We start from the raw sequence: 27,893 nt of genomic DNA, 5'->3' as shown, positions 1-27,893 counted from the left end.
CTGCTGCGCCACCCAGGGATCCCCGGCAATAGTTTTCTGATGTCTGACCAAGATCAACCTTAATTCTTGGCTTAAACTCATTCCAGGTAACCCTAATTAGCAGTTATGTAACATCTGCTTGAATAAGACAAGTCACTACCCACAAAATAATATTTTTTCACTACAGACAGACCATGATTCTCTCTGGAGAGTCCCTTTCATATACAAAGCCAAAATCTCCATCCCTATGCCTTCTACCCATAAGGAGCTTACTTATGGGATCCTCTGTTTCACTAAAAGACTCAATGCCAGATTGCTTTAAAGAATGAGATCACTCTAACTGGAGAAATACTGAAGAGAAACATGCTTCTGTGCTAAAGAGAAAATATAATCCATTAAAGATACTCCACAGGGGCACCTGACTGACTCAGTTGGTAGAGCATATGACTCCTGATCTCGGGGTTGTGAGTTAAAGTCCCACATTAGGGGGATCCCTGGGTGGCTCAGCGGTTTGGCGCCTGTCTTCGGCCCAGGGCATGATCCTGGAGACCCGGGATCGGGTCCCACGTGGGGTTCCTTGCATGGAGCCTGCTTCTCCCTCTGCCTGTGTCTCTGCCTCTCTCTCTGTGTCTCTCATGAATAAATAAATAAAATATTTTAAAAAATTAAAATTAAGCCCCACATTGGGCGTAGGGATTTCTTAAAAATGAAATCTTAAAATAATAAAAAATAAAATAAAAATCAGCAGGGTGGACTGACTTCTAACATACACACACATGCCCATTAGCTACAGATTTTTATTAGATGAAGGATGTCTTCGGTTAGCTCAAAGGAAAGTGGTGACAATCGGCAAGCACTCCTCCATACAAGAAAGGAAGCATTCTTGGCTAATGGGGATGGGTAGTTATGATATCTAAAGGTCAGTGTCTTCTGCTTAACTTTGACCACCCAGGAAGATCTTCCCCTTAGCACTCAACATCACCAGTCCTGACATGAAAGGGTCTGCAATGAGCTAGTTCAACTTGGCCAACAGTTCTTCCAGTTCTGGCCGAGCTTTGAATCTTCCCTTGAAGTCTTCTTCAGTGTGCTGGGGAGAAGAAAAAGAAAATAGGAATTACTACAGAGCTCTCAGTTATTCAAAAATAGGCAGCATTAAAAAAAAAAAATCCATCAGCCAGCTCTGTAGAGAATGATTCAGATTCAACTAACTTTTATTTAGCATATACTATATACCGACTTGTATTAGGATTCTGAATCAGACCTCCTCCATCTTAAATGAACTTAGGGTCTGAGAGACCTAAGAGAGAAAACCTAAGAGAGACTTCTGAGAGAAAACCAACTATAAAAAACTAATGTCAAAAAAAAAAAAAAAAAAAACAACTAATGTCAAATGTTATAAGTATCTCATTAGAAGCACTTAGAATGCTCACATTCTCCATCTACAATCGGAAATAATAGACATAGGGACTGGAATATTTAAGTCATCATGACTAGCACATTTTCTCCTGTATACAGAATATGTGAAACCCAAATAATAAGAGGATTAACAAGCATGGAGTCACAACAAGGAGAACTGGATGTTGCAAATGGTATCAGTCTAAAGTAACCTGGTAGATCTGTCACAATAAGGCTTTACCTATTTATGCTGAGGCTCCTAATGTTTTCCAAGTTTTCCATGCCAAACTTCCTTCTGATTGGCATACTTTTCTCAGTCAGGCTATAGTCAGGCCTTGAAGATCCAGGAAATTCCTTAAAGTACATTTCCCTATTTGTGTGTTCATTAATTATACTGTATGTAATTTTAAATCATGTTCTTTCTATACCCAATTACGTGCTCACCCCTAACATCAGGATATTGTGATAGAGTTCAGCTCCTGTGGTCCATAAAGCATCAGCCTGGATGCACTGGAAGAGTTAGGAAAATGATCACGATAATACCAGTCTGCATACCTTTCCTGTTTATTATCCACATTTTTGTCTTGTTTCTAAAGCCAGATGCTTTTAACCATATTTTGAGCACAAGTGGGCCACCAGGGGGCCTCTTCTCAAACTAGCACCTACCTCCTTCACTGACAATCTGACTCCTTCAGGAAGATTGCTTTGGATTATTTCCAAGAAAATCTCTGCAAATGTAGCACTCAAACCACTGATCTGCAAAAGGAAAGAAGATACTCTAAGAGAGGGTACTGAAAGTCAGGTGATTGGGCAGACCTGGCATGGGCTCGGTATCAGCTTCAGCAGAGCTACAGGGCCCGTGGGTACAGGGTTAACATGCAGAGCTGGTTTCAGAGCTCAGCCTCTACAGGATTTCTCTTGCAACAGTCAAGGTGTTTTTAAGTAGACTCCACACCCAGTGGCACCTGGGTGGCTCAACCTGTTAAGAATCTGCCTTTGGCTCAGGTCATGATTCCAGGTATGATGGAGCCCTGCCTCCCCTCTGCCCCTCTCCCACTCATTCTCTCTCTCTTTTTCTCTGTCTCTCAAATAAATAAAATCTTTTTTAAATAAGATTTCATTTATTTGAGAGTGAGAGAGCACACATGCATGTGCACAAGCAGGGGAAGTGGCAGACAGAGAAGAGGTCCCCTGCTGAGCAGGGAGCCTGATGTGGGGCTCAATCCCACACCCCAGGATCATGACTTGAGCAGAAGGCAGACGTGTAACCAACTAAACCACTCAGACCCTCCTCAAATAAATAAAATCTCTCTTTTTTTAAGATTTTATTTATTCAGGGATCCCTGGGTGGCGCAGCGGTTTGGCGCCTGCCTTTGGCCCAGGGCGCGATCCTGGAGACCCGGGATCGAATCCCACGTCGGGCTCCCGGTGCATGGAGCCTGCTTCTCCCTCTGCCTGTGTCTCTGCCTCTCTCTCTCTCACTGTGTGCCTATCATAAATAAATAAAAAATTAAAAAAAAAGATTTTATTTATTCATGAGAGACACAGAGAGAGGCAGAGACATAGGCAGAGGGAGAAGCATGCTCCCCACTGGGAGCCTGATGCAGAACTCAATCCCTAGATCCCGGGATCATGCTCAACCACTGAGCCACCCAGGCATCCCAAATAAATAATATCCTAAAAAAAAAAAAAAAAAAGAAACAAACAAACAAACAAAAGAAAAAGTAGGCTCCACATCCAGTGTGGAGCCAGGTAAAGGGCTTGAACTCACAACCCAAGATCAGGACCTGAGCTGAGATCAAGAGGTGGACACTTAACTGACTGAGCCATCCAGGAGCCCGAATATCTAATTATCTTCTTTGTTAGCACAGATTTAAGGTGTTACTACCTTAACATTCCTTTCATTATCTTGCTGATATACTTCTTGAGTGGATCAAGAGGGGGTGACATCCATACATTAGAATATTATTTGGCAATAAAAAGGAATGAAACACTGACACCTGCTACAACATGGATAAACCCTGAAAACATGCTCAATGAAAGAAGCCAGACATAAAAGGCCATATATGGTACAATTACATTTAAGTGAAATGTCTCAAAGAGGTAAAACCATAAAGGCAGAAATAGATTAGTGGTTGTCAGGAGCTAGGGCGATGGTGAAAGAGGAGTGACTATAAACAGGTAGTTTCTTTTTGGGGCGATTAAATTGTTCAAAAATTGATTGTGGTAATGATTGCATAACTGAATATATTAAAACCCATTTAACTGTACACTTTAAAAGGGTAAATTGTGGGATCCCTGGGTGGCGCAGCGGTTTGGCACCTGCCTTTGTCCCAGAGCGCAATCCTGGAGACCCAGGATCGAATCCCACGTCGGGCTCCCGGTGCATGGAGCCTGCTTCTCCCTCTGCCTATGTCTCTGCCTCTCTCTCTCTCTCTGTGTGACTATCATAAATAAATAAAAATTAAAAAAAATAATAAAAAATAAAAGGGTAAATTGTATATGAATAAAACTCAATAAAGATGTTATAAAAAGGGGTGATAGTAAGTATGAATTTTTAATAACCCTGGGTACCCTCATGGTAGTGTGGTTCTATGTTTGTCTCTGCAGTAGAACAACAGAAACTATGGCTAGATTTAAAGGTAAGCCACTGAGGGGTTTTGCTCTGGCAGGAAAATGTCACAATCACACTGGTAAGAGGGTAAGGCAAGGGGTGAAGCTATAGAATTTGGTAAATGAATGGATATCAGAGGACAAAGAAGAGTTAAACATTAGCTCAAAGGTGGGGAGGATTACAGAAAAAGAAAAATGTCAGTTCCTCTACAATTAGTTTTATATGCTGAGTATAGGACACCTGTGGAATATCCCAGTGGAGAAGTCCGGTAAACAAGTGGATACTAGGTTTGAAGCTCAACCAAAAAAATCAGGACTGGAGATGTATATCAGGGGGTTATCAGTATATAACGATGGTCACTGAGGCCAGGAGAATGAATGAGATTGCACGGAGGGTAGGTATTACATAAGGAGAAATGGAGGGATCAGAACTAAACCCTAAAGAAGGGACACCTGGGTGGCTCAGCGGTTGAGTGTCTGCCCCTGGATCCCCAGGTCCGGAGATCAAGTCCTGCATTGGGCTCCCTACAAGGAGCCTGCTCCTCCCTCTATGTCTCTGCCTCTCTCTCTGTGTGTCTCTCATGAATAAATAGATAAAATATAATAAATAAATAAATAAATAAACAAACAAACAAACAAACATAAAGAACATCATCATTCAAGGAGCAGCCAAGAGGAAGACGAGGGCATTGTAGAAACAGAAAAAATGGGCAGAAGAACCAGGAAAGGCAAATATGTTTCAAAGTTTCTCCCATAGTGCCTACCTGAACCACTCGTTCATGAGTGGTAAGAACTGAGTCCAGGAGCATTTTGTTACCTTGGTCCTGCAGCCGCAACACTTCCATGGTTTTGGTGGGCATTGCATAACTGTGGGAAGAAGAGTTGGCCATGAGCAGGGCTCACTGAAGTCAGCAGCACCACTCCAATCAGGGTAGTCCATGAGTACAGCCCCTGCTGCAATGCAGTAGCTCCTGGAATCTAGGGCTGTTCATCTGCAGCCAGGGGGAAGTAACCAGATCCTCCTAAGCCTCCTCCAAAAGCTTCTAAACTCCCTGAGGGGACAGACCATGTCTAATGCCTTTCTGCATCCCTAGTTCTTGCCTGACACAACATTGCATAAACCTGGTGATTAATAACTATTTGCTGCTCCTAAAGAAAAACCAATTCCAAAAGAATCAATGTCATCACTTCTGAGGCTAACCTTGGGTAGTTCACCTCTTCTGGAGAAATGAGGCATGAAACCCAACTGTTTTCAAAGAGTAAGATTTCTCAACCTCAGCACTATTAACATTTTAGGCCAAATAATTCTTTGTTGTGGGGGACTGGCCTATGTATCCCTAATCTTTACCCACAAGATGCCAGTACTACCCTCTGAAGTGGTAACAATAAAAATTATCTCCAAGGGTGCCTGCGTGGCTCAGTTGGTTAAGCGTCTGACTTCAGCTCAGGTCATGATCTCAAGGTGCTGGGATCAGTGGCTCTGCCTTAGGCTCTACACTCAGTGGGGAGGCTGCTTCTCCCTCCCCCTGTTTGTGCTCTCTCTCTCAAATAAATAAATAAAGTTATCTCCAGACATTGTTAAAAGTCCCTGGCTTGAGAAATATTGTTGTATAGACTATGCTTGCTATGATAAGCTCCAGCAGATCTACATGCTGCAGTGAAAACACTGGATTTGGGGTCAGATCTTAGCCCTACAGCTTATTAGCGATTTTTACAAAGGTAAATTACCTGTCTCTCTGGGCCTTAGTTTCTTCCAGAATAAACAGGATTACAATCTAGGTCTATATCAGTAGACATGTGGAGATCAGGCATGGTGATGAGATTGGACCAATGGCTACACAGAAATATGGTATTAGTGTTGTGTTCGTCTTATCAAAAAGTTCATCAAAATGAAGATAAATGGGATAATAACAAGTTATTAAAATTCCTGAATTTTCATGTTACACAAAACTTCATCAATTGATAGCAAGAGGCATGGCCCTCTATGAAATGAATAATGGAAAATGGATTAGAAAAAAAAATGGATTAGAGACACAACAGTCAGTCCTGGATTTAAGTGTTGACTCTACTACTTATTACCAAATTAATTCAGCTTTTGAGTCTCAGATTCTTCAGCTACAAAATGGGTATAATAAGGATAATAATAACTGGTTCATAGGGTTGTTGAAATGATTAAATGATATTATATAAGTAATTTGCTTGGCATAATATGCCTATAACTGCCAGTTCCTTTTTTTTTTTTTTAAGATTTCATCTATTTATTTGATAGAGCACAAGCAGGAGGAGCAACGGAGAGGGAGAAGTAGGCCCCCCGCTGAGCAGGGAGCCCAGTGCAATGTGGGGCTTGATCCCAGGACCCTGAGATCATGACCTGAGCCAATGGCAGAAACTTAACCAAATGAGCCACCCAGGCACCCTTCCTTTGCTCTTGTAAACAGTAAATGCTAGGTATTACAAACTCTTCCAGGTAACCTCCCTAAATTAACATTCCTTCTTACTTTCCAGCACAATCTCTAATCTCCTCTTCCAATTCAAATTTGGCAATAACTTCCCTACATAAAAAAAAATAAGGACACATTCATAGACTTGTCAGGAAAGATCAAATAAAAGTAAGTATATAAAGCTTTCAGGAAAGTTAAAAGCACTCTGAAATGCTCTTTTTCCTTCTTGACATTCTGTAGATAAGATCGCCTGACTAAAGTGGGAGTTGTCCATTCCTGCCACTGAACATGCATTTTAATCTTCCACACTTACTTTAGCAAGAGTTCATTGATTGATTGATTGATTCATTCATTCATTCATTCAGCATTTACTGAAAGCCTGTTCTGTCCTAGGCATGCTGGTGGGGAATATGCAGCCTATGCTTTAAAGGAGCTTGCTTAGAGTGTTTTGGAAAGACAGACATCTTCACTACAGTAAGACAAAAAGCAATAATAGGCATGTACTGAATATTACAGGGACAAGAGAGAGAAGAGGGGCTCAAGGAGGGCTTTAGAGGTGAGACAGCATTTTATCAAGATGTTAAGAATAAACATTAGGTGTTTGCCTGCAGGCCATTCCAAAAAGTGAAGCAATTTTCTACAAAAGCAAGGAAGCATGAGAGGCCCTCAAAGAGAACAGAAAAGCCAGACATAGTTTGATAAGGAAATACTGGGAGCCCTGGTCATTTTAAGGTAGAATAGATTTTTGATAAGTTAAGAATATAGGTAATTTTTCTTTTGTGTCTACACTTTTCTGTATTTTATAAATTTCCTGCAATAAACATTACTTGGATGATCAGACAGGAAAAACAGAAGGGAAGAAAAGAAATAACCTAATGCTAAAAGTCAATCTAAAATGACAAAATAGGGGACGCCTGGGTGGCTCAGTGGTTGAGCATCTGCCTTTGACTCAGGGCATGACCCTGGAATTCTGGGATGGAGTCCCACATCAGGCTCCCTGCAGGGATCCTGATTCTCCCTCTGCCTGTGTCTCTGCCTCTCTGACATGAATTTAAAATAATAATAATAATAATAATAATAATAATAATAATAATGACAATGCTACCTTCAGGGAGTACTCCCTGGGATGGGACACAAGAGAACTTCCTGGGGTGCTAGGGAACTTAGAATCTGGACTTTACTAAATATAAATTATACCTCCATTTTATCATTTTAAAAGATTCATTTATTTATTTTTTTAGAGAGAGAAAGAGACAGAGCAGGCATGCCCAAGCAGCGGAGAGGTGGAGAAAAAGAGTTAGAGAGAGAGTGAGTCTCAGGCCAACTCTCTGCTGAGCTTGGAGCCCGACCATGCAGGGCTCCATCTCATAACCCAGACCACGACCTGAGCCGAAATCAAGAGTGGGGCACTTAACTGACTGAGCTACCCAGGCACCCCTACTCCTCCATTTTAAACAATGTAAGTGGACTTCAAGAAAAAGGGGGAAAAAAAAAGGAAAGAGTAGCCTTACAGAGAGTGATGCTGAATGATGCTTTTACTCTCCACAAAGCACAGGGGCTAGAACAGCTTCAGGTTTGGAAGCTGATCCCAGATGAGTAAGATTTCCATCTCCAGGCAGCTGCTCAGCAAGGAAGGCAGGCAAATTGAGACCTGTAGGATAGGCTTCTTCCTCTCTCCTAGGTGAGTTGCAGCTGCAGCAGTACACACCATTTATAGAACAAAAAAGCCAGCACACTGCTCCCCTGCCCAATTTCATCTCAAGGTCAGAGCCCTACCCTGCCACTCCCAGAGGAAAAAATGGATCATGATGAAATGAAAATCAGAAGAAAAGAAAATCATTTCATCTCTGAAAAGCTGGGCAGTGAGAATGCCTGACAATACGATGGTCTGAAAACCTCAATCAATGCAGAGAAGTGAGTTGCTGAAAGTGAACATTTCTTTATGTTCTGTGCTATTTGGAGCAAAGAGCAGAAAAGAGGCAAAAAGCAGAACATCATTAATTCCACTGTTCTAGGAATCATGTCTATGACTACTGGAACTCAATCCAAGTCAGTGAATATTTATTCAGTACTTACTATGTGTCAGGTACTGGGCAAGGTCTTAGGGTTAGACTGTTAAAGAAGATAGAATCAGTTCTTGCCTTATACACCTTTGAGTCTAAGAAGGAAGACCAATATAGTCACATAATTATAAGGACAAGGAATGAGTGCAATGAAAAGGAAGTTATATAATCTTTACTTCTCCTAAATATATAACATAAAGATCTAATTTAATGAGGTTCTCTGAAGAAAGGAACCTCATCCAATATGAAGTATAAGAAAAAAAGTAGGGGTTAGGTAAAAGAGAAAGAGTATTCTAACTTTTAGAGAGCAAGAATATGCACAGGTCCTGAGGTGGAAAGGGATAAAAACCAAACCCATGTTAACTGGAGGGAGAAGAAGAGGGAAAGGGAAATCTGAGTTAAGGCAAGAGAAGCAAACCCAATCCATAGAGCACCTAGCAAGCCATGGTAGAAACTTGAATAATGATCCTAAAGGAATAGGAAGCCATGGAAGGATATTAAGCATGGTAGTAACATGCTCATATTTCCATTCTAGAAATGGAAACACTGAAAGCTGTGTGGAGAACAAATTATGAAGAATTGAGAATTTGAAAATAGTGGGTTCAAATCCAGACCTTGCCATTTATTAAATGTATGATCATAGGCAAGCTTCTACTATATTAATAATAATTACTAATAATAATAGCAGCCAATTGTTGCTGGGAACAGTTATAAGCACTTTAAATATATTATCTTCCTTAATTTTCACTATAGCCTTTTCAGGCAGGAACTTTTAGTAACTCCATTTTATAGACAAGGAAACCAAGATACAGAATTTAAATAAACTGCCAATGCCACAAAATAAGAATGCTGCAGAACAAGAGTAAAACCCAGGCAGTCTGGCTACAGAGTCAATGTTTTGACTCATGAGTATGTGCAAGGTGCTTATTGAATTAAGCAACATTATACAAAAAGCCAGAGTGGTTGGCTGATACTAGGTGCTCAACAAATGCTGCTGCCTTCCTGCCTTTACTCAAATGAAGCCAGAACTTTCCACAGCTAGGTTTTAAAAATAGCACCTTTTAAGAAGTCCTTCTGAAAATTTAAAGCATTATTCCAGGAGCTGACCTACTGTAGATTTGATAATGTTCTGTAAATGACATTTAATGCCTCTTTGCCACCACTAACACTACCCCTAATTCCTGCTACCTAAAAAACAAAACAAAACAAAAAACCCTCATTAATTATTAATAACAAGATTATTTATAGGGCATTTGCAATGTTCCAGTCTCTCTGCTAGGTGCTATCATATACTATATTATTCAATGTTCAGAACTTAACGGAATAAGAAAATTATCATTCCCATTATATAGATGAGGAAAACTGAGGTTCAGAATTTACCAAGGTCACGTTGCCACTAGCTGGTAGAACTAGAATTTGAACACAGGCAGTTGGATTGCAGAGCCTGTATTCATAACCATCTGCTATTCAAAGTATGGTCCATAGACAAGTTGCTGGTGAACAAACTGCTTGTTATCAGTCCATGACAAGATAAGAAGCATTCAACAGTCACTAAACATGTTATTTAATTCAGCAGACATTTCTGTTTCCAATAGTGAGACTTTCTTAAGGAAGCAAAGCACTAATGTACATTTTGGCATAAGCTTCAGATGTCTTTGCAGAGTGGCCACTTTGAGTGGCACGGCTTTAAATTATTATGCTATTCATCCTCCTTGAACTGACATTGCACTTCATCTTTCACTTACCACCTTCCACATGCTACACACACACACACACACACACATACACACACTCCCTGAAATCAGAGACATTCTCCTTAGTCTCCTCCAGTCAGGATGTCTATCTAGTACAATATCTACCACATAGGAGGAAAAGGCTCGATCAGTAGTTTTTAAATTAATTTTAATTAAAAGCACTATCATTAATTAAACTTTAGGAAATGTATACCAGGTATACCACACAACTGGATTGTGCAGTCATATTCAAGAAACTGTCATTCTTTCAACAATGGCTTAATGTCCCCCATGTGGCAGGTCTGTATTAGATGCTAAAGACATAATAAAGAACACAGTTCCCACTAGTCAGTGTGTGGGGGGAGGGGAGCTGACATATGAATAGATTATTACAGCCCAGAGCACTAAGTGACATGATAGAAGTGTGTGTCAAGTGCTGAAAGAGCAACCAACTCTCTGGGGCATCAGAAAAAGATAAAGCACATCTTTAGTCCTAAAACAATTGAAGTACTATCAGCTGTGAGAGCTAAAGTCACAGCTTATTATCCAGTCTCCTAGACAGCATGTTTAGCACAGTTACACTAAGTTACAAAGGTTTAAAAGTTCAAATTTAACTTAAGGACTTAAAATAAGATCCCTGGAGCAGCCAGAAATGGGTTAAATCTAGGCCACTTATTGGTTCTTTGGGCTTTCTAAGCCTTGGTTTCCTCATCTGTAATGGAAATATACTACTATCTAATGAGTAAGAAAGTATAACTTTTGCCATATCCACATATTGTGCCATGTTTTACCTTGCCACAATGGTAAACCACACAAATGATTATTAATTAAATATAATTAATAAGGCAGCGGTTTGGCGCCTGCCTTTGGCCCAGGGCGCGATCCTGGAGACCTGGGATCGAATCCCACATCCGGCTCCTGGTGCATGGAGCCTGCTTCTCCCTCTGCCTGTGTCTCCGCCTCTCTCTCTCTCTCTCAATGTGTGACTATCATAAATAAATTTAAAAAAAAATAAAAAATAAGCTTTTGGGGGTACCTGGGTGGCTCAGTGGTTGAGCGTCTGCCTTTGGCTCAGGTTGGGATCCCAGGGTCCTGGGATCAAGTGCTGCATCAAGCTCTCCACAGGGAGCCTGCTTCTCCTTCTGCCTATGTCTCTGCCTCTCTCTCTTTGTCTCTCATGAATAAATAAATAAAATCTTATAAATGAATGAATGAATGAATGAATGAATGAATGTAAACTTTTTGTAGAGCAACTGGGATTCATGTTGCTGATGAGGAAGAAAATGGTATACCCACTTTGGTAGGCAGATTCTTATAAATTTAAAAATCAGGGCAGCCCCAATGGTGCAGCGGTTTAGCACTGCCTGCAGCCTGGGGTGTGATCCTGGAGACCCGGGATCGAGTCCCACATAGGGCTCTCTGCACAGAGCCTGCTTCTCCCTCTGCCTGTGTCTCTGTCCCTCTCTCTCTCTGTCTCTATGAATAAATAAAATCTTTTAATTAAAAAAAAAAATCAGGGCACCTGGGTGGTTCAGTGGCTGAGCATCTGCCTTTGGCTCAGGTCATGATCCCATGGTCCTAGGATCAGAGTCCTGCATCAGGCTCCCCATAGGCAGTTTGCTTCTCCTTCTGCCTATGTCTCTGCTTCTCTCTCTGTGTCTCTCATGGATAAATAAATAAAATCTTAAAAAATAATCCACTGTACTTACCATTCGACCCAGCAATCACACAGAAATGAAAACTTATGTGTTCACAAAAACCTGTATATGTTTATAGTGGCTTTGTTTATAACTGCCAAAAACTGGAAATAACACAAATGTCCTTTAATTCATTGAATAGATAAACAAACATACATCCATTCAATGAAATGATAATCAGCAACAAGAAGGAACAAACTATTTGATACAGGCAAAAACAGAGATGAGTCTCAAATACATTATCCTTAGTGGAAGAAGCCAGACTCAAAAGAAAAAAATTCTGTATAATTTCACTTATATCACATTCTGGAAAAGGCAAAACTATGGGACAGAAAACAGACCAGTAGTTGTGAGGGACTGGGATTAAGGGGAGGGATTAACTACAAAGGCAGGATGGAACTTCTTGAGATAGTGTAAATGTTCTATTTTAATTGTTTTTTTTTATGATAGGCACACAGTGAGAGAGAGAGAGAGGCAGAGACACAGGCAGAGGGAGAAGCAGGCTCCATGCACCGGGAGCCCGACGTGGGACTCGATCCCAGGTCTCCAGAATCGCGCCCTGGGCCAAAGGCAGGTGCTAAACCACTGGGCCACCCAGGGATCCCGAATGTTCTATATCTTGATTATGACGGTATTTACTGTGTGCATTTGTCAAAACTCATAGAAATTGTCTGCTGAAAGGGTGAATTTTACTGAATGTAAATTATATCTCAATAAGTCTGTCTTTATATCACTATTGTAAATGGAAGACTAGTTTCAGCTGCTATCAATAGAGATTTGTTTTAAGAAATAAAAGGGGTGTCTGGATGGTTCAGTCGGTAGAACACAACTCTTCATCTCAGGGTCATGAGTTCAAGCCCCACACTGGGCCTAGAAATCACTTAAAAGAAAAAAAAAAGTACAACGGAAAGAAAACAAAATAATGTAAAATTCTAGCTAGATATTATGCTAGCCAAAGACTCGGAGTCTGAGGTCTCTTCCGTGCTATGAAAATTAGGAAGTGCTGGAGTGGCATTCAGGACATACTAGAATCACACAAAGAATTTCTCCTTGACATAATTAGGTTGAATGAGAGTTAAAAAGGGAAGAAATTTCTCACCATGTGATTTAATGTTATTTAAAGCAAACAACAGGGCATCCCACACTTTCTGAAACACTGAGATAAGATATATAAAGTGCCTCGCCTGGAGTAGGTAGCCAGTAAATGTTAGTTCTCCTTCCCTACAGTTTTCCAGCAAATCCAAAGATTAAATGAAAAGCAGAGCAGATAAAGAAACCCTAAAAAAATGGGGAGATATACCTTGTTAATAGATCAGGGGAATCAAATCGATGTCAATTCTCTTTAAATTGACTCACAGATTCAACATAATCCCAATAAAATTCCATCAGATTCCTTTATGTAGAAATCAACTAATTCTAAAATTTATATAGAAAACCAAATGAAGGGGTCCCTGGGTGGCTCAGCGGTTTGGCACCTGTCTTTGGCCCAGGGCACGATCCTGGAGTCCCGGGATTGGGTCCCACGTCAGGCTCTTACCATGGAGCCTGCTTCTCCCTCTGCCTGTCTCCGCCTCTCTCTCTCTCTATGTCTATCATGAATAAATAGATAAAAAACCTTTAAAAAAAAAAAAAAAGAAAGAAAACCAAAAGAGGGCAGCCCAGGTGGCTCAGCGGTTTAGCACCGCCTTTAGCCCGGGGCCTGATCCTGAAGACCTGGGATCAAGTCCTACGTCAGGCTCCCGGAATGGAGCCTGCTTCTCCCTCTGCCTCTCTCTCTCTGTGTGTGTCTCTCATGAATAAATAAATAAAATCTTTAAAAAAAATGAATAAAAAAAGAACAAAGTTGTAGTTTCAGTAATCAAGGTACAGTAATCAAGACAGTGTGATACTGGTATAAGCATAGATACATAAGTCACAATAATAACAGAATAGAGTTAAGAAATAGACCCACACATACATGGTTAATTGATTTTCAAAAAGTGCTAAGATACACTGATAAAGATAGAAAATCTTTTTTAACAAATGGTGCTGGAATAACTGGATATTTATATGTAAAAAAAGAATTTTGACCCATATCTCATACCATCCCCCCCCTAAAAAAAACCCCTAAAAATAGATAATGGACCTAAATGTAAAACTTAAAACTATAGAACTTCTAGAAGAAAACACAGGAGAATATTTTTCTTAGATATGACACTTAACGCATGAATGATAAAAGAAAAAATTAATAAACTGAACACCAAACTTAAAAAAAAAGTCTGCCCTCCAAAGGACTCAGCTAAGAAGATGACAAGGTAAGTCATAGGCAGGGAGAAAATATTTGCAAAACACACACTGAAAAAAAAACTGGTATCCAAAAATAGATACAGAATTTTCATAATTCAAGAATAAGAAAACAAACAACCCAATTTTAAAAATGGACAAAAGATTTGGACATGTCATCAAAGCAGATATACAGAAGGCAAACAAGCATATAAAAAGATGTTCAAAATCATTATTTACTAGAGAAATGAAAATTAAAAACTCCGAGATACCACTATATATTTATTAGAATAGCATTAGGAAAAAATTGACAGTACCAAGTGCTGACCAGGAAAAGGAATTACTGTAATCATCATACATTGTTGGTGGGAAAACAAAATGGTGCAGCCACTTTGGAAAACAGATACCAGTTTTTTATAAAGTTAAATATACAGTCATCATATAACCCCTAAATCCCAGGCTTAGGTAGCTATCCAGGAGAAAAGATATCTGCCCCACAAAAACATACATAAAAATGCTTATGGAGCTTTAGTCAAAATCACCAATAAAAGGAAGCAATACATATGTACATCAACTGGTGAATGGATAAGCCAATTAAGGTCCACCATATAATAGAACACTACTCAGCAATAAAATATATGGAAGAATCTTAAACACATTATGCTGAGTGAAAGAGGCCAGACACAAAAGCCTACATACTGTATGATTCCATTTACATGAAATTCTGGAGACTTGAAACAATGGGACAGAATATTAATTGTTGGTTGCCAGGGATATGACTACACCTGGGCACTAGGGACATTTTGGGGTTAATGGAATTGTTTTATATTCTGATTGTGGTAAACTATATGCCTAAAAAGGGTGAATTTTACTAAATGTAAATTATGTCTCAAAACCTCATTTAACAATAACAATAAAGCAGAGTATGCTACTCAAACCAAGAATATCCCATGCAAAGGCATCCTTCATACCTTTCCTCAACTTTAATGGATAGATGGTTGCAGAGGTGGTGAACATATTGGGCATAACTCTCTGCTAGGGCCATGTCGTATGCAGTCAGGTGAATGTTTAAAACTCCATATTCATAATCTGTCCCCAGATTAATGGGTCTCAGTTCTACTTTTCCCTTCTTCTTCTTGGGCTGAACAGAAAACAAAAGGAAAAAGAAAATAAAAGTATTATACAAAAAATTCTAATCATCTCATCTTGATATCAAAGAAATCAGTCTTTCAAATAAGTTTGTTTACCATTTTTCTCTCTTTGGTTACCTTACCTTCAAACTGAAGTTCCCCAAGGAAGAAATGGTTGGCTTCCCTTGCCAGTCTGGGCTGTGATATCAGCCAATGAAAGGAGAGAGACTATTGCTGGCATTACTTTAATACGAATACAAGTGACTATCTTCTACAATTAACTTATTATGAGACTCACCACCTCCCATCTCTGGTCCTCAGCTCCCCAATTTTTAAATTATTGGGGTTATACTAGATAACAGATTCTTAATCTAGAACCCATTGAGGAATTTCAAGTGGTCTATCAACCTCAAACTTTATACATAAAGTTTTATAAGTGTATATTTTTCTTTTTTTTTTAGTGTATATTTTTCTTAAAGAATTGTTAGCTTTCATCAGAATCTTAAATCAATTGCAAGGACTCCGCATTAGATCTCTTCCAGCTCTCCTAGCTTTGAAATTCTGCAATCATTTAGTCTTCCTTTTAAGAATTGAGAGGTAGATGGGGCACTTGGGTGGCACAGTTAGTTAAGCATCCAACTCTCGATTTTGGCTCAGGTCCTGATCTCAGGATCATTAGATCAAGCCCTGCATTGGACTCCATGCTCAGCACACTCTGCTTGGGTTTTTTGCCTTCTCCCTCTGCCTCTCCTCCCAACCCACTCCCTGAACACATGTTCACATGCACATGTACTTGCTCTCTCTCTTTCAAATAAATACATCTTAAAAAAAAAAAGAAAGAAAGAAAGAATTGAGAGATAGACAAATTATCTGTACTTTACCCTTTTGTATTACTTCGCTATGTATCAATCTGTGCAGGCTGCAGTAAAAAGTTAAAATGAGGCCTGGGAAAGTAGATATTTAACCCAACATAGATCAGGATCAAGAAAGTTTCTCAACTGGAAATAATCTAACCTAAATCCCATCTAGAGGAGGGACCTGTTAAATATATCATGGAACATCCATACAATAATACATTATGCAGCTGTAAGAAGGAATAAGGCATTTCTTTATGTACTACTATATGGAAAGGTCTTTAAAATAAGTGATAAAAGCAAACTGTAGAATAACATGTTCAAAATATTGCCATACATATAAAAAAGTGTGTGTATAATTATAGACATATTTATTTGCTTGCATATTCAAAAACTATGTCTGGAAGGATGCACAAAAATACTAATATCATTGGCTGCTTATGAGAGAACTGGATAGCTCAGGCATATAAGTGGGAAGGAGACTTTTTAACTATTTCCCCTCTGTATTTAAAAAATTTTTAATAATGTAAATCTTTTGTCAGTTCATAACTAGAATCATAAAATTACTTTCTTGAATTTTATCTTTATTTTTTATTTACTTTGTAAAATTTTATTTATGTATTTATTTGAGAGAGAGTGGGCCTGGGGGGAGAAGCAGAAGGAGAAGGAGAGGCAGGCTCTACACTGAGCAGGGCATGATCCCAGGACCCTGGGATCATGACCTAAGCTGAAGGTAGATGCTTAACCGACTAAGTTACCCAGGTGTCTCTATTTTTTTAAGATTTACTTATTCATTTGAGAGAGAGAGAGTGATGTGAGTAGGGGGAGGGGCAGAGGAGAGAATCTTCAAGAGAACTCCCCAGTGAGCACAGAGCCTGACGTGGGGTTGATTCCACAACCCATGAGATCATGACCTGAGGTAAAACCAAGAGTTAGATGCTTAAATGACTGAGCCATCCAGGCGCCCCTCTACTATTTTTTTTAAGATTTTATTTTTAAATATCTCTACAGCCAACATGGGGCTCAAACTTAGAACCCCAAGTTCAAAGATCACAAACTCTACTAACTGAACCAGCCAGGTGCCCCAAAAATCTACTATGGTTTTAAAAAATTTTTTAGTAAAAATTTTATTGGAATACAGTATTCATACTGAAAAAAATGCATAAATAGCACAACTCAATGAATTTTCAAAACGTGAAAATACTTCACAAAGTGAAAATACATGTATAGTCAGTATCCTGATAACAAATAGACCACTACCAGCACCCCAAAAGCTCCTGCCTCCCAACCACTATGCTTATTTCTTTTTTTTTTTTTTTTTTTACTCAATCATGAGAGACAGAGAGAGAGGCACAGACACAGGCAGAGGTAGAAGCAGGCTCCACACAGGGAGCCTGATGTGGGACTCGATACCCGGTCTCCAGGATCACGCCCTGGGCTGAAGGCCACACTAAACCACTGAGCCACCGGGGCTGCCCACTATTCTTATTTCTAAAACCATTTGCCTGTTTTTAAAATTCATGAAAATGAAATGATACACTATGTTCTCTTTTATATCTGGCTTCTTTCGTTCATTATATTTGTAAGATTCATCATGTAGTAGCTGAAACAACAGTTCTTTCCTTCTCATTGCTCTAGTAGTCTATTATATGAATATGCAACAATCTTTTTTTTTTAAGATTTTATTTATTTATTCATGAGAGACACAGAGAGAGAGAGAGAGAGACAGAGACACAGGCAGAGGGAGAAGCAGGCTCCATGCAGGGAGCTCTATATGGGACTCCAGGATCATGCCCTGGGCCGAAGGCAGGCACTAAACCACTGAGCCACCCAGGCGTCCCTATTTATCTTTTTTTAAATCTTTTTTTACAGTTGATGGAAATCTGGGTTGTTTCCAGTGTGGGACCATAATGAATAATAGTGCTACTTATGTTCTTGTATGTATCTTTCAGTGAACACATGTATGCATTTCTATTGGGGATATACCTAGAACCTGAACTACTGACTTAGAGTGTATGCATATTCGTCTTTAATAAATACTCTAAAACAGTTTTACAAAGATATTTCCAATTTAGTCTCCCATCAGAATTAATGAGAGTTCTAATTGTTCTATATCCTTGCCAACACAAAACTTAGAGTCACGTTTTCTGGTTTGTTTTAGCCATTCTGGCTGGTATGTGATAATGAATTTGGGTTTTAACTTGTGGTTCCTTTACGTCTATTGAGCCTAAGCACCTTTCCATTTGGATACTCTCTTTTGTAACCTGTCTATTCAAGTATTTTGCTCATTTTTTAGATTGGGTTGTCTACCTTTCTCTTATTGATTTGTAGACATTCTTTCTATACTCTAGATTTGATCCTTTGTTAAATAAACGTGCTGCAAGTATCTTCTCCCTCCCCATAGCTTCCCTCTTCACTTTTTCATGGTGCATCCTGAGGAGCAGAAGCTCTTTTTTTTTTTTTTTTAGAAGCTCTTTTTTTTAATGTAATTCAATTTACTCATTCATTTACAGTTACAGTGATTTCTGTGTCCTACTTAAGAAATCTCTATCTTAAGATCATGAAGATATTCTCATATGTTATTTTCTAGTAGTGTGATTATTTTAAGCATTTACATTTAGATCTACAATCTATTTTTATTTATTTTTTTTTATATTTATTTATTTATTTATTTTTAAAAAATGATTTTCTTTTTTTTTAATTTTTATTTATTTATGATAGTCACACACACAGAGAGAGAGAGGCAGAGACATAGGCAGAAGGAGAAGCAGGCTCCATGCACCGGGAGCCTGACGTGGGATTCGATTCCGGGTCTCCAGGATCGCGCCCTGAGCCAAAGGCAGGCGCTAAACCGCTGCGCCACCCAGGGATCCCCCTTACTTATTTTTTAAAAAGATTTTATTTATTTATTCATGAGAGAGAGAGACACACACACAGACACAGGCAGAGGGAGAAACAGGCTCCATGCAGGGAACCTGACATGGGACTTGATCCCAGGTCTCCAAGATTATGCCCTGGGCTGAAGGCTGTGCTAAATCGCTGAGCCACCCGGGCTGCCCTACAATCTATTTTTAAGTGGTGTTTGTGTATGGTGTGAAATAGGAGTTAAGAATAATTTTTTTCACATGATCATCCAGTCCAGTTGACTTAGTACCATTAGTACCATTGCATGGTAGTGTCACCTTTGTCATATAAGTACCCAAAGATATGAGGATCAGTTTCTGTACTCTTTATTCTGTTCCTTTGGGCTGTTTGCCTATCCTTGAGCCAACACCACATGTCCTACGTACTGGAGATTTATAATAAGTCTTGCTATTTGGTAGAAATATTTTTTTTAAGAAAAAGGGCAGGGACGCCTGGGTGTATCAGCGGCTGGGCATCTGCCTTGGGTTCAGGGTGTGATCCCAGTCCGGGAATCGGGTCCCCCCCGCCCATCGGGCTCCCTGTGGGGGGCCTGCTTCTCCCTCTGCCTGTGTCTGCTGCCTGTGTCTCTGCTTCTCTCTCTGTCTCTCATGAATAAATATGCCTCTCATGAATAAATAAATAAAATCTTAAAAAAAAAAAAAGAAAAAGGGCAAAAAACCTATCTCTATTTACATGTCTTAAATCACCCTTACCTAACAGCCAACAGTCTAAGTGGCTGCCACAGCAGAACTGTTCCTGGCAGAGCACCTAAAATGGTTCTCTCCCATCACTGCTCTTTAGGTCAGTCTAAGATAGCAGAGGCCCAATTTAGGGGAGCAGGAGGAGGGCCAAGAAACGGTCCTTTCATAAGACCGGTAATACCTATGATAGACCTGATCTCACAGGGATGTTCTGAGAACCGAACAAAACACTATGTAAAGTGGTTATTACAATCCATGTCACATAACTATATATATTATTATTTATTGCTATTTTTATTCTTATGTTCATAATTTTATGTTCATAATTATATATATTATATATTAACTTTTATTTATATATTTATTTTTAAAGATTTTATTTATTTATTTATGATAGAGAAAGTGAGAGAGAGGCAGAGACACAGGCAGAGGGAGAAGCAGGCTCCATGCCGGGAGCCCGACGCGGGACTCGATCCCGGGACTCCAGGATTGCGCCGTGGGCCAAAGGCAGGCACCAAACCACTGAGCTACCCAGGGATCCCCTATATTAACTTTTATTACTATTTTCCATCTTATGCTCCTGTCTAACACAAGGCCTGGCAAAGAGAAAACATTCAATGAATCACGATTTTAGAATTTTAGAACTGGACAGCATTTAGAGATTATTTTGTCTCAGTTCTTCATCTTTGCCGGGGAAGAATAAGAAGCCCAGAGAGATTAAACATCGTCCCCAGAGCGACACAGCCAGACAAGACAAGTTTAGCAGGAACTAAAACCTAGACTTTCTAACCCCCAAAGCAGGGATTTTTCCACTGCAGCCTGCGCACTGTTAAACTTTTTATAGCCTTTATAGTTTCTGGATTTCTTTTTTTTTTTTTTAATTTTTATTTATTTATGATAGTCACACACACAGAGAGAGAGAGAGGCAGAGACACAGGCAGAGGGAGAAGCAGGCTCCGTGCACCGGGAGCCCGATGTGGGATTCGATCCCGGGTCTCCAGGATCACACCCTGGGCCAAAGGCAGGCGCCAAACCGCTGCGCCACCCAGGGATCCCTAGTTTCTGGATTTCTTATCTTTATGATGAAGATCTTCCTCACTCCTTTATTATGTATATAGTCTCTTATGATTTCTCATTGCTAAAATTCTTAACAGTGGTGGCCACTGCAGGGTCTTAGACTTTGCTGAGTGAGAAGCCAACCTTTGGAGACCAACCATCAAACATCAGGGACCTGGCTCTCTTTTTCAGAAGGCCACACTCTTGGCCAAGTGCAGCAATCCCGATTTCTCATCAAGACATTCAGCACTGCAGTCAGAGAATGCTAACGTTGGAATGCGACGGGGAACTGCTAAAATTTTCCAGCAGAGAGGGGAGGAGCTTCTCTAAAGCCTTTAGGAGGCTTTTATAACTAGGGAAAATGCCAGGGCTCTTCAAAGGTGTTGCTTTAGGGGAACAAAACAAAACAAAAAAAGCTGATTCCAGTATCCCTCTTGGCATCTCACTTGCTTTTCTGTGTCGGCCTAGATATGCTTGGACCAATCCACATTATCAAGAGCCCATTTTAACATTATATTTCAGTTCTGAGCCAGGGCATAGCATAGCCAGCAAGAGCTTGCCTGCATATAGTATCAGTCACCAGTTCCTATAATTTTACCTGTACAATCTTCTCTTATCCATCCCCTCTTTTCTATCCCTACTGCCTGAGTTTGTGCCCTTCTAACCATCCAGGGGACTTATTAAAGATATCTGTGCAAAGCACGTACATGACTAAAGCTGTGTTCATGGAAAGCCACCCTGACTGCACATGGAAAGAATCAGGTAGGAAAGCAAGGGAAGCTAGGAGAAATGTGGCAGGGATGATGGACTACTGTCTACCATCAAACCCTGGCACTCCTATGACTGACCTGGATTCAGTGTATGATGGCCCAGGGTAGCCATTCTTAGATCCCTGTAGAATTACTACTATGATGGGACACCTGGGTGGCTCAGCAGTTGGGTGCCTGCCTTTGGCTCAGAGCGTGATCCCAGAGTCCCGGGATTGAGTCCCACATCAGGCTCCCTGCATGGAGCCTGCCTCTCCCTCTGTCTGTCTGTCTCTCTCTCTCTCTGTGTCTCTCATGAATAAATAAATAAAATTAAAAAAAAAAAAAGAACTGCATTATGACCCCCCAAATAAGCCATGAAATAAATTACTAAACCATTTTTGTAAAGAAATATCCATATTATAATCCCTATTTTACAGAGAGAAAACTGAGGCCCTCTGAAAGCACAATACTTGCTCAGGGTTACTGGGAAATTTTGCTGGGAAAAAGCAGAAAAAGGAGTCACATTAGAATTCACTACTATATCTGCAAGGGGTCCCAGAGATAATATAGTCTCTCCTTCTTTCCCTCCTAATTTTACCCACTGGAAAGTTGAGACCTAGAAGGGGGAAATGACTTATTTATGGTCACAATAGTAAGGAAATGGGAAATGTAACCACTTTATGTGTAGCCATGGTTGGAAACTGGGTCTACAGCCCCAAGCCCAGGTGCTCTCTCTCCTCTAGATTCTGCGGAAGTGCTTGTGTCTGCCTATCACTATAGGTGGCATTGTCCAGGGTGGGAAAATTGGGGAGGAACAGTATTATCCTAATCCTCAAGTGAAAAAGCAGATATGCCTGCAGCATATTCCGCTTCCAGAAATTCTGGTGATGAAAATTTTAAAATTCAGATTTGGTGATGGTACTCTGATCAGTCCATAATGAACTTATTATAAAGCACACAGAAATCAAGTGACTATGTTTATAATTCAACGTGGCACACTGTCAAGAGACATCACCAGACAGAAGGCCTGACCCTGATTGGGATGACCAAGAGGCACAGCCTGGTACTGCACAAAAAGCACTATACTTAGATGGAAGCCAAAGAAAAGCTGGACTTAAAGCCTGTCTGCTTAGTCACTAAATGACATTGAAAGACCTCTCTATGTGTCAGTTTCTTTGCCTGTAACACCTAAGGTTCTTGTGAAGCTTGAAATAGTGAATTTCTATGAAGTGGAAGTAGCATAGACATCAGATAGATTCTGACCATCCTTGGTTCAAATGTTGGTTCCGGAAATTACTAGCCATTTAGGCACGTCATTTAATCTCTCGGAGTCTTAGGGTCCTCGAACGGGGTCTCTAATAACTAGGATATCTGAGGATTAAATAAATACTATTTATATTACTACAAAATGGAATAATGCTTTTATTTTTTTAATTTCTTTTTTATTAAGTTTTTTATTTCAATTCCAGTATAGTTAACATACAGCATTTTATTAGTTTCAGGTGTACAATATAGTGGTTCAACAATTCTGTACATTACTCAGTGCTTACTATGATAAGTGTACTATAATACCAAAAAATGGAAAGGTGCTTTTGAAGCCTGGCACACAGTAGTTATGGCATCTGGTATATAGCAGTCACTCAATATATGGTGTGTGTCTTTATTTTTTTAAAAGATTTTTATTTATTTATTTGAAAGAGAGAGAGAGCAACAGAGAGGGCGATAGAGAGCACAAACATGGGGGAGGGGAAGACGGAGAAGGAGAAGAAGCTGAGCAGAGAGCTGGATTCAGGGCTCAGGACTTGATCCCAGGACCCCAGGATCATGACCCAAGCTGAAGGCAGATGCTTAACCAACTGAGTCACCCAAGTGCCACAATAAATGGTATCTTTAAAAAAGGTTGAGTTAAAAAAAAAAAAGGTTTAGTAATATACACAAATAGGACATTAGTAGTACTATAAATTGGAGGTAACCGTGCTCCTGGTATCTTAGTGGCATTCATGAAATACTTATTAAGCACCTGCTGTGTGCAAAGGGCTGATGAAAGATACCAAAGAAATAGTCCTAGCCCTCAAGGAATTACAGTTCAGTGACAGGAAAAGAGATCAAATCTCAATTTAATCATAAAGAGCAGCTCACTTCCAAAGGTAAATTCAACACAAGGTACCCTGCTGCGCCATGCTAATTAACTCCCCAAGGCAATCTCAAGAGCAACCACCTCAAGTGGATATAGTTGAAAGAGCAGTAAGCAGAGATACTTAAGGGTATATAGTAGTTACTTAATAAATGGTATCTTTTAAAAAGTGTTGATCTAAACCTGCCTACTTTTCAGGTTTCATGGTCCCTCAACCCTTAGTACCCACTTTAAACTCTAGGATTAAAAAAACTACTAGAAGTTCCCCAATTGCATCTCCAGGGTCAATGTCTCTCTACCTCTAACCCAGAAGGTTTCCTTCCTTGCAGAGCCTTTGACTGTTCACCCCACATGCTTAATATAAGCAACTTCTATTTATTTTTAAGATTCAACTCATGCTCCTCCAGGAAGCTCTCTCTGATTCCTCAGGCTGAGTTAGGTACCACTCATGTGTTTCCATAGCAGACCCTCCCCCAGATACACCACTATCAATCACATGTATGCATTTATTCAACAAACACTGACTGCTAGTGATGAGCAAGATTAGGATTAGGGATATAATAGGAAATAAGACAGCCATTGTCTCTGCTCACTAATGTTTACAATCTATAAAGAAAGGCCTATACAGAACAAGTAATTATAAGGTTATGCATGTTTTGAGGGAGGAAAATAGAATGCTATGGAATTATGAAAAAACAAACTAATGCTATCATCATCATCATCATCATCACCACCTATGGGCTCTATGTTTCAGGCACTGTGCTAAGTTCTTAAATTTTTCTTATTTAATTTACTTCTCACAGTAACAGTGGGAAATATAATTCCTATATTAAGCCAAGGAAATTGTGGCTTGGAAAAGTTAAGGAAGGTACCCAAGGTCGCACAACCAGAAATCATCAGAGCTGAATCTTTAATTCAGGTCCTCCTAATTCAAAAACATTTCTCTTAACCTCCATCTTTCCTTTCCAGGAAAGTGGGCAGAGCCTGCCAGTTACCTCATTATCTATTATCCCTTTTTCCTTTAATAACATAACTGCTGAAACACAACTATGGATGGAAAACTTTATTCATGAAAGAATCATTAAAGAAATCAAAGTAAAAAAAAAAAAAAACCTGCTGCAGTTTAACTGGGTATATGACCATTTATAATTAAAATCACATTTCCCAAGCAATCTTGCCAGGAAGTATGGATATGTGACTAAATTCTGGCCAGTGAGATAAGAGCTTATGCATAGTATTTTCCCTTTCTCCATCTTGCTTGATGAAATGTGGACATGATGGCTGCAAAGGAAGCAGCCATCTCAAAACTAAGAGATAGAAGCAGTATGATAAGTGTGGTAAAGCCAAAAGCTAGAATATCTACTTATACTTTTATGTGAAAGAAAAATAAGATTCTTTTATGCCCCTTAACTAAGTGGGCTTCTTTATTATTTCAGGCAAACTACCATTTCAATTCCTGTAAGAAGGTATTATGTTTCATTCATTTCTCTATTTCTCAACATTAAATGTTGAGTTGAACTGAACTCCAGTTCTGGTTCCATCATTCACTAGACACATGTCATAGAGAAATCCTTTATGGGCCTCAATTAGTTTCCTTTTCTACCCTGTCTATCTTACAGGATAGTTGGTGAATCAAATGGCATTGTTTGCAAATTTGCTGGTTGCAAAGAGCCTAACAAAATCATGTTTCCCTTTGTGAAACACCATAAAATATTCATCAGTATACTTTCATCATATACAACAAAAATGACTTTACTAGCACAAAACATGATTATGTTATATAAATGGAGTTCTCTACATCTCAAAAAATATGAAAACACATCTGAACCTCTCTGTTAATATTTGTTTTCATCAACTAAAACTGATGGGAGAAAAACCTGAAATTTAGAAAAGTCTATCCATTAACTTACTATCTTTCTAAAATGTGAAAGATTGACATTAAAAAGAGGTACAGCTCTAGGATCACCAGTGCTCCAAGGGCACATGGCTTGAGAGGCACAGAGATAATGGATGTGAAAGCACTGTGAAAATGGAAAGGGATCACTACTAGTATTCATCAAACACGACTCCCTCTGAAACTCTGCCACGGTTATAACTCAGCAGAAAGGGCAAGACAGAATGAGACTGGTGAGCTGGAGACGAGGGCACTCTAATGGCACAGGCTGAGTAATCATCACAGGAATCACTCTCTGTATCCAGAAAAGTTCTGGGGAACTCTTTTATGTTTTTTACAGTCCCAGTGTTTCTCAGTGTACCCCACACAGCTGGATACTCCAAAGGTCAGTTCACCTTACATACTCAGTGTATGAATGCGAGTGGCATTTAGTAAATGTTTGAGTTTTGTTTGTTTGTTTGTTTTAGTAGTAAATGTTTGTTGAGGTGACCTCCATAACACCTTCACTGACCCTTTCAGGGAAAATTGCTTCCTTAACCTTGTTCTCTTGTTATTTAGTTCATTCCCCCTAGTAAAACACTTACACGCGTAGTTAGTTACATTTTTGAGCACTATCTTTCCTAGCCTGCTCTATGCTTTTGGTAGGAAGACTGTGTCCCATTTACCTGAGCATCATTTGTGCTCATACAGTGCCTGGCACATAGTAGATGCTCAATGATGGTTTTTCTTTTCAGTGAGTTACAGGGGGTAGACTTGAGGGAAAATGTGGATGCTAATTTAAACCAACTCTTCCATAAATCAGTCCTATAATCCATGTCAAGCCTTACAGTTACTGCACCAGCAAAAACTAATCTTTCTGTTCCCAGGAAGCCAGGACTGTCACCATAAAGTGATTCTGATCTGCTGATTTTTCTGGGAATGATGCCACCGTCTCCTCACAGACTTGTGGCTGTGGGAGCTAATCTATCTATGGGTGTTACAACAAACTAAAAAGGTGTCATAAATGACAGACACCTCCTCTACGTCAAGAGTGCAAAGAGTTTCCAAGAGAAAAGACATCTCACCTCCTAGGGGGCCAGTCTATAAAAAGGAAGTAAATTGCTTACATTACAAGATACCCATTACTCTCTTGCCCCAGGGCCTAGAAAATAGAACACAAAACAATTATAAACTGACAACAATTTATATTGCCTCCATTTCATCATCCCACATCTTCCTCTTAGCAATTCTCTGGTTCTTGGATTGTTATTATCCCAAGACTGAAGGCAGGACAACAGCTGAGGTCAAGTAAGTGGTCTTGGGAGAAATAACCTAATACTCTACAAATTCAAAGGACTACACATTTATTTCTATGAGATAAAAATCACTCCAAACAATCTGAAGCCTTTTAAATTCAACAAGGTGATTCAGGACCCTTGAGGAAATAATGAGATCTACACATTGAGACACAGTGCTAGGTGGAGATAAGCTCTGAAATGTGATCCCTCGTTGCCAGTCAAGCTGTGTCATACAACATGTAAGATTACACTAGCAGAAATGCCATAATGCCTGGGCACTTTGTGCCTGAGAATGAACTCTTGTCTTAAGGATGTGGGGCTAAAGGGAGGAGAGGACTCAGTATGGGACCCCGAGTTAAAAAAGAGAATTTGATTGCTTATTGTTTTTTCTAGGATCTATGCTTAGGGAGAGAAAGGGGACCACAGGATGCCTTCTTTTCTAGTCCAGTTCCCCATTGCAACAGAAGAGACAGGAACCTGGGACAGAGCCTCTGCAAGCTGGCAGATGAGAGCTTTTGCGAACTGTCCCATGCAGGAAGCAAGGAGCCTGCAGCAGCTTTCACTACTATCTGGGTAGCTACCCAGGGACAACGAATGACATCAGAGAAAAGCCTATAACCCTAATGAAAGAGAGCATCACTCCCCTCAAGCAACCAAGGTCATCTGGAACCAGCTGTTTACAAATAGTGAGTTGTGTTTGCCAGCTCTGATTTACAAAACCTCGGAGCAGTTCCAATAACCACGTATCAGTTCAGCTCAATCAATATTTACTGTCCTCTACTTGATGTCAGGCTCCCTGCTGCAAACTGAAGACACAGACACATGGCCTCTACTCTAAGAAAGCTCACCATCTAGAAGGGGAAATGGTCATCAAACGGACAATTAAAACAGAGCAGTAAGTCATAGTACAGAGGAAGCTCAAGGAACTCTAGCAGCTCATGGTAGGACAAGTAATCCAGGGCTGGGAATCCAGGAAGGTGTCTCAGAAGGAGATCTTCATTTTTTCCCTCC

At 39.8% G+C, this 27,893-nt stretch overlaps 1 protein-coding gene across 1 annotated transcript in view; it reads right to left on the bottom strand.

Annotated features, from left to right (window-relative positions):
* Positions 1-758: 758 nt before the first annotated feature.
* Positions 759-27,893, bottom strand: part of MRPL48 (mitochondrial ribosomal protein L48) — a 64,867-nt gene continuing 37,732 nt past the window's right edge. The window contains exons 5-8 of the mRNA XM_055320390.1: positions 15,155-15,324; positions 4,752-4,854; positions 2,041-2,130; positions 759-1,066 (exon numbers count right to left, since the gene is read on the bottom strand). Of these exons, the coding sequence (XP_055176365.1) occupies positions 992-1,066; positions 2,041-2,130; positions 4,752-4,854; positions 15,155-15,324 (438 nt within the window). The 3' untranslated portion in view covers positions 759-991. The remainder of the gene's footprint in view (positions 1,067-2,040; positions 2,131-4,751; positions 4,855-15,154; positions 15,325-27,893) is intronic.

The sequence above is a fragment of the Nyctereutes procyonoides genome, unplaced genomic scaffold (genome assembly GCF_905146905.1).
Source record: "Nyctereutes procyonoides isolate TBG_1078 unplaced genomic scaffold, NYPRO_anot_genome, whole genome shotgun sequence".
Taxonomy (NCBI): Eukaryota; Metazoa; Chordata; class Mammalia; order Carnivora; family Canidae; genus Nyctereutes; species Nyctereutes procyonoides.
The sequence above is the reverse complement of the archived record's forward strand: the minus strand, read 5'-3'. Positions and strand labels throughout refer to the sequence as shown.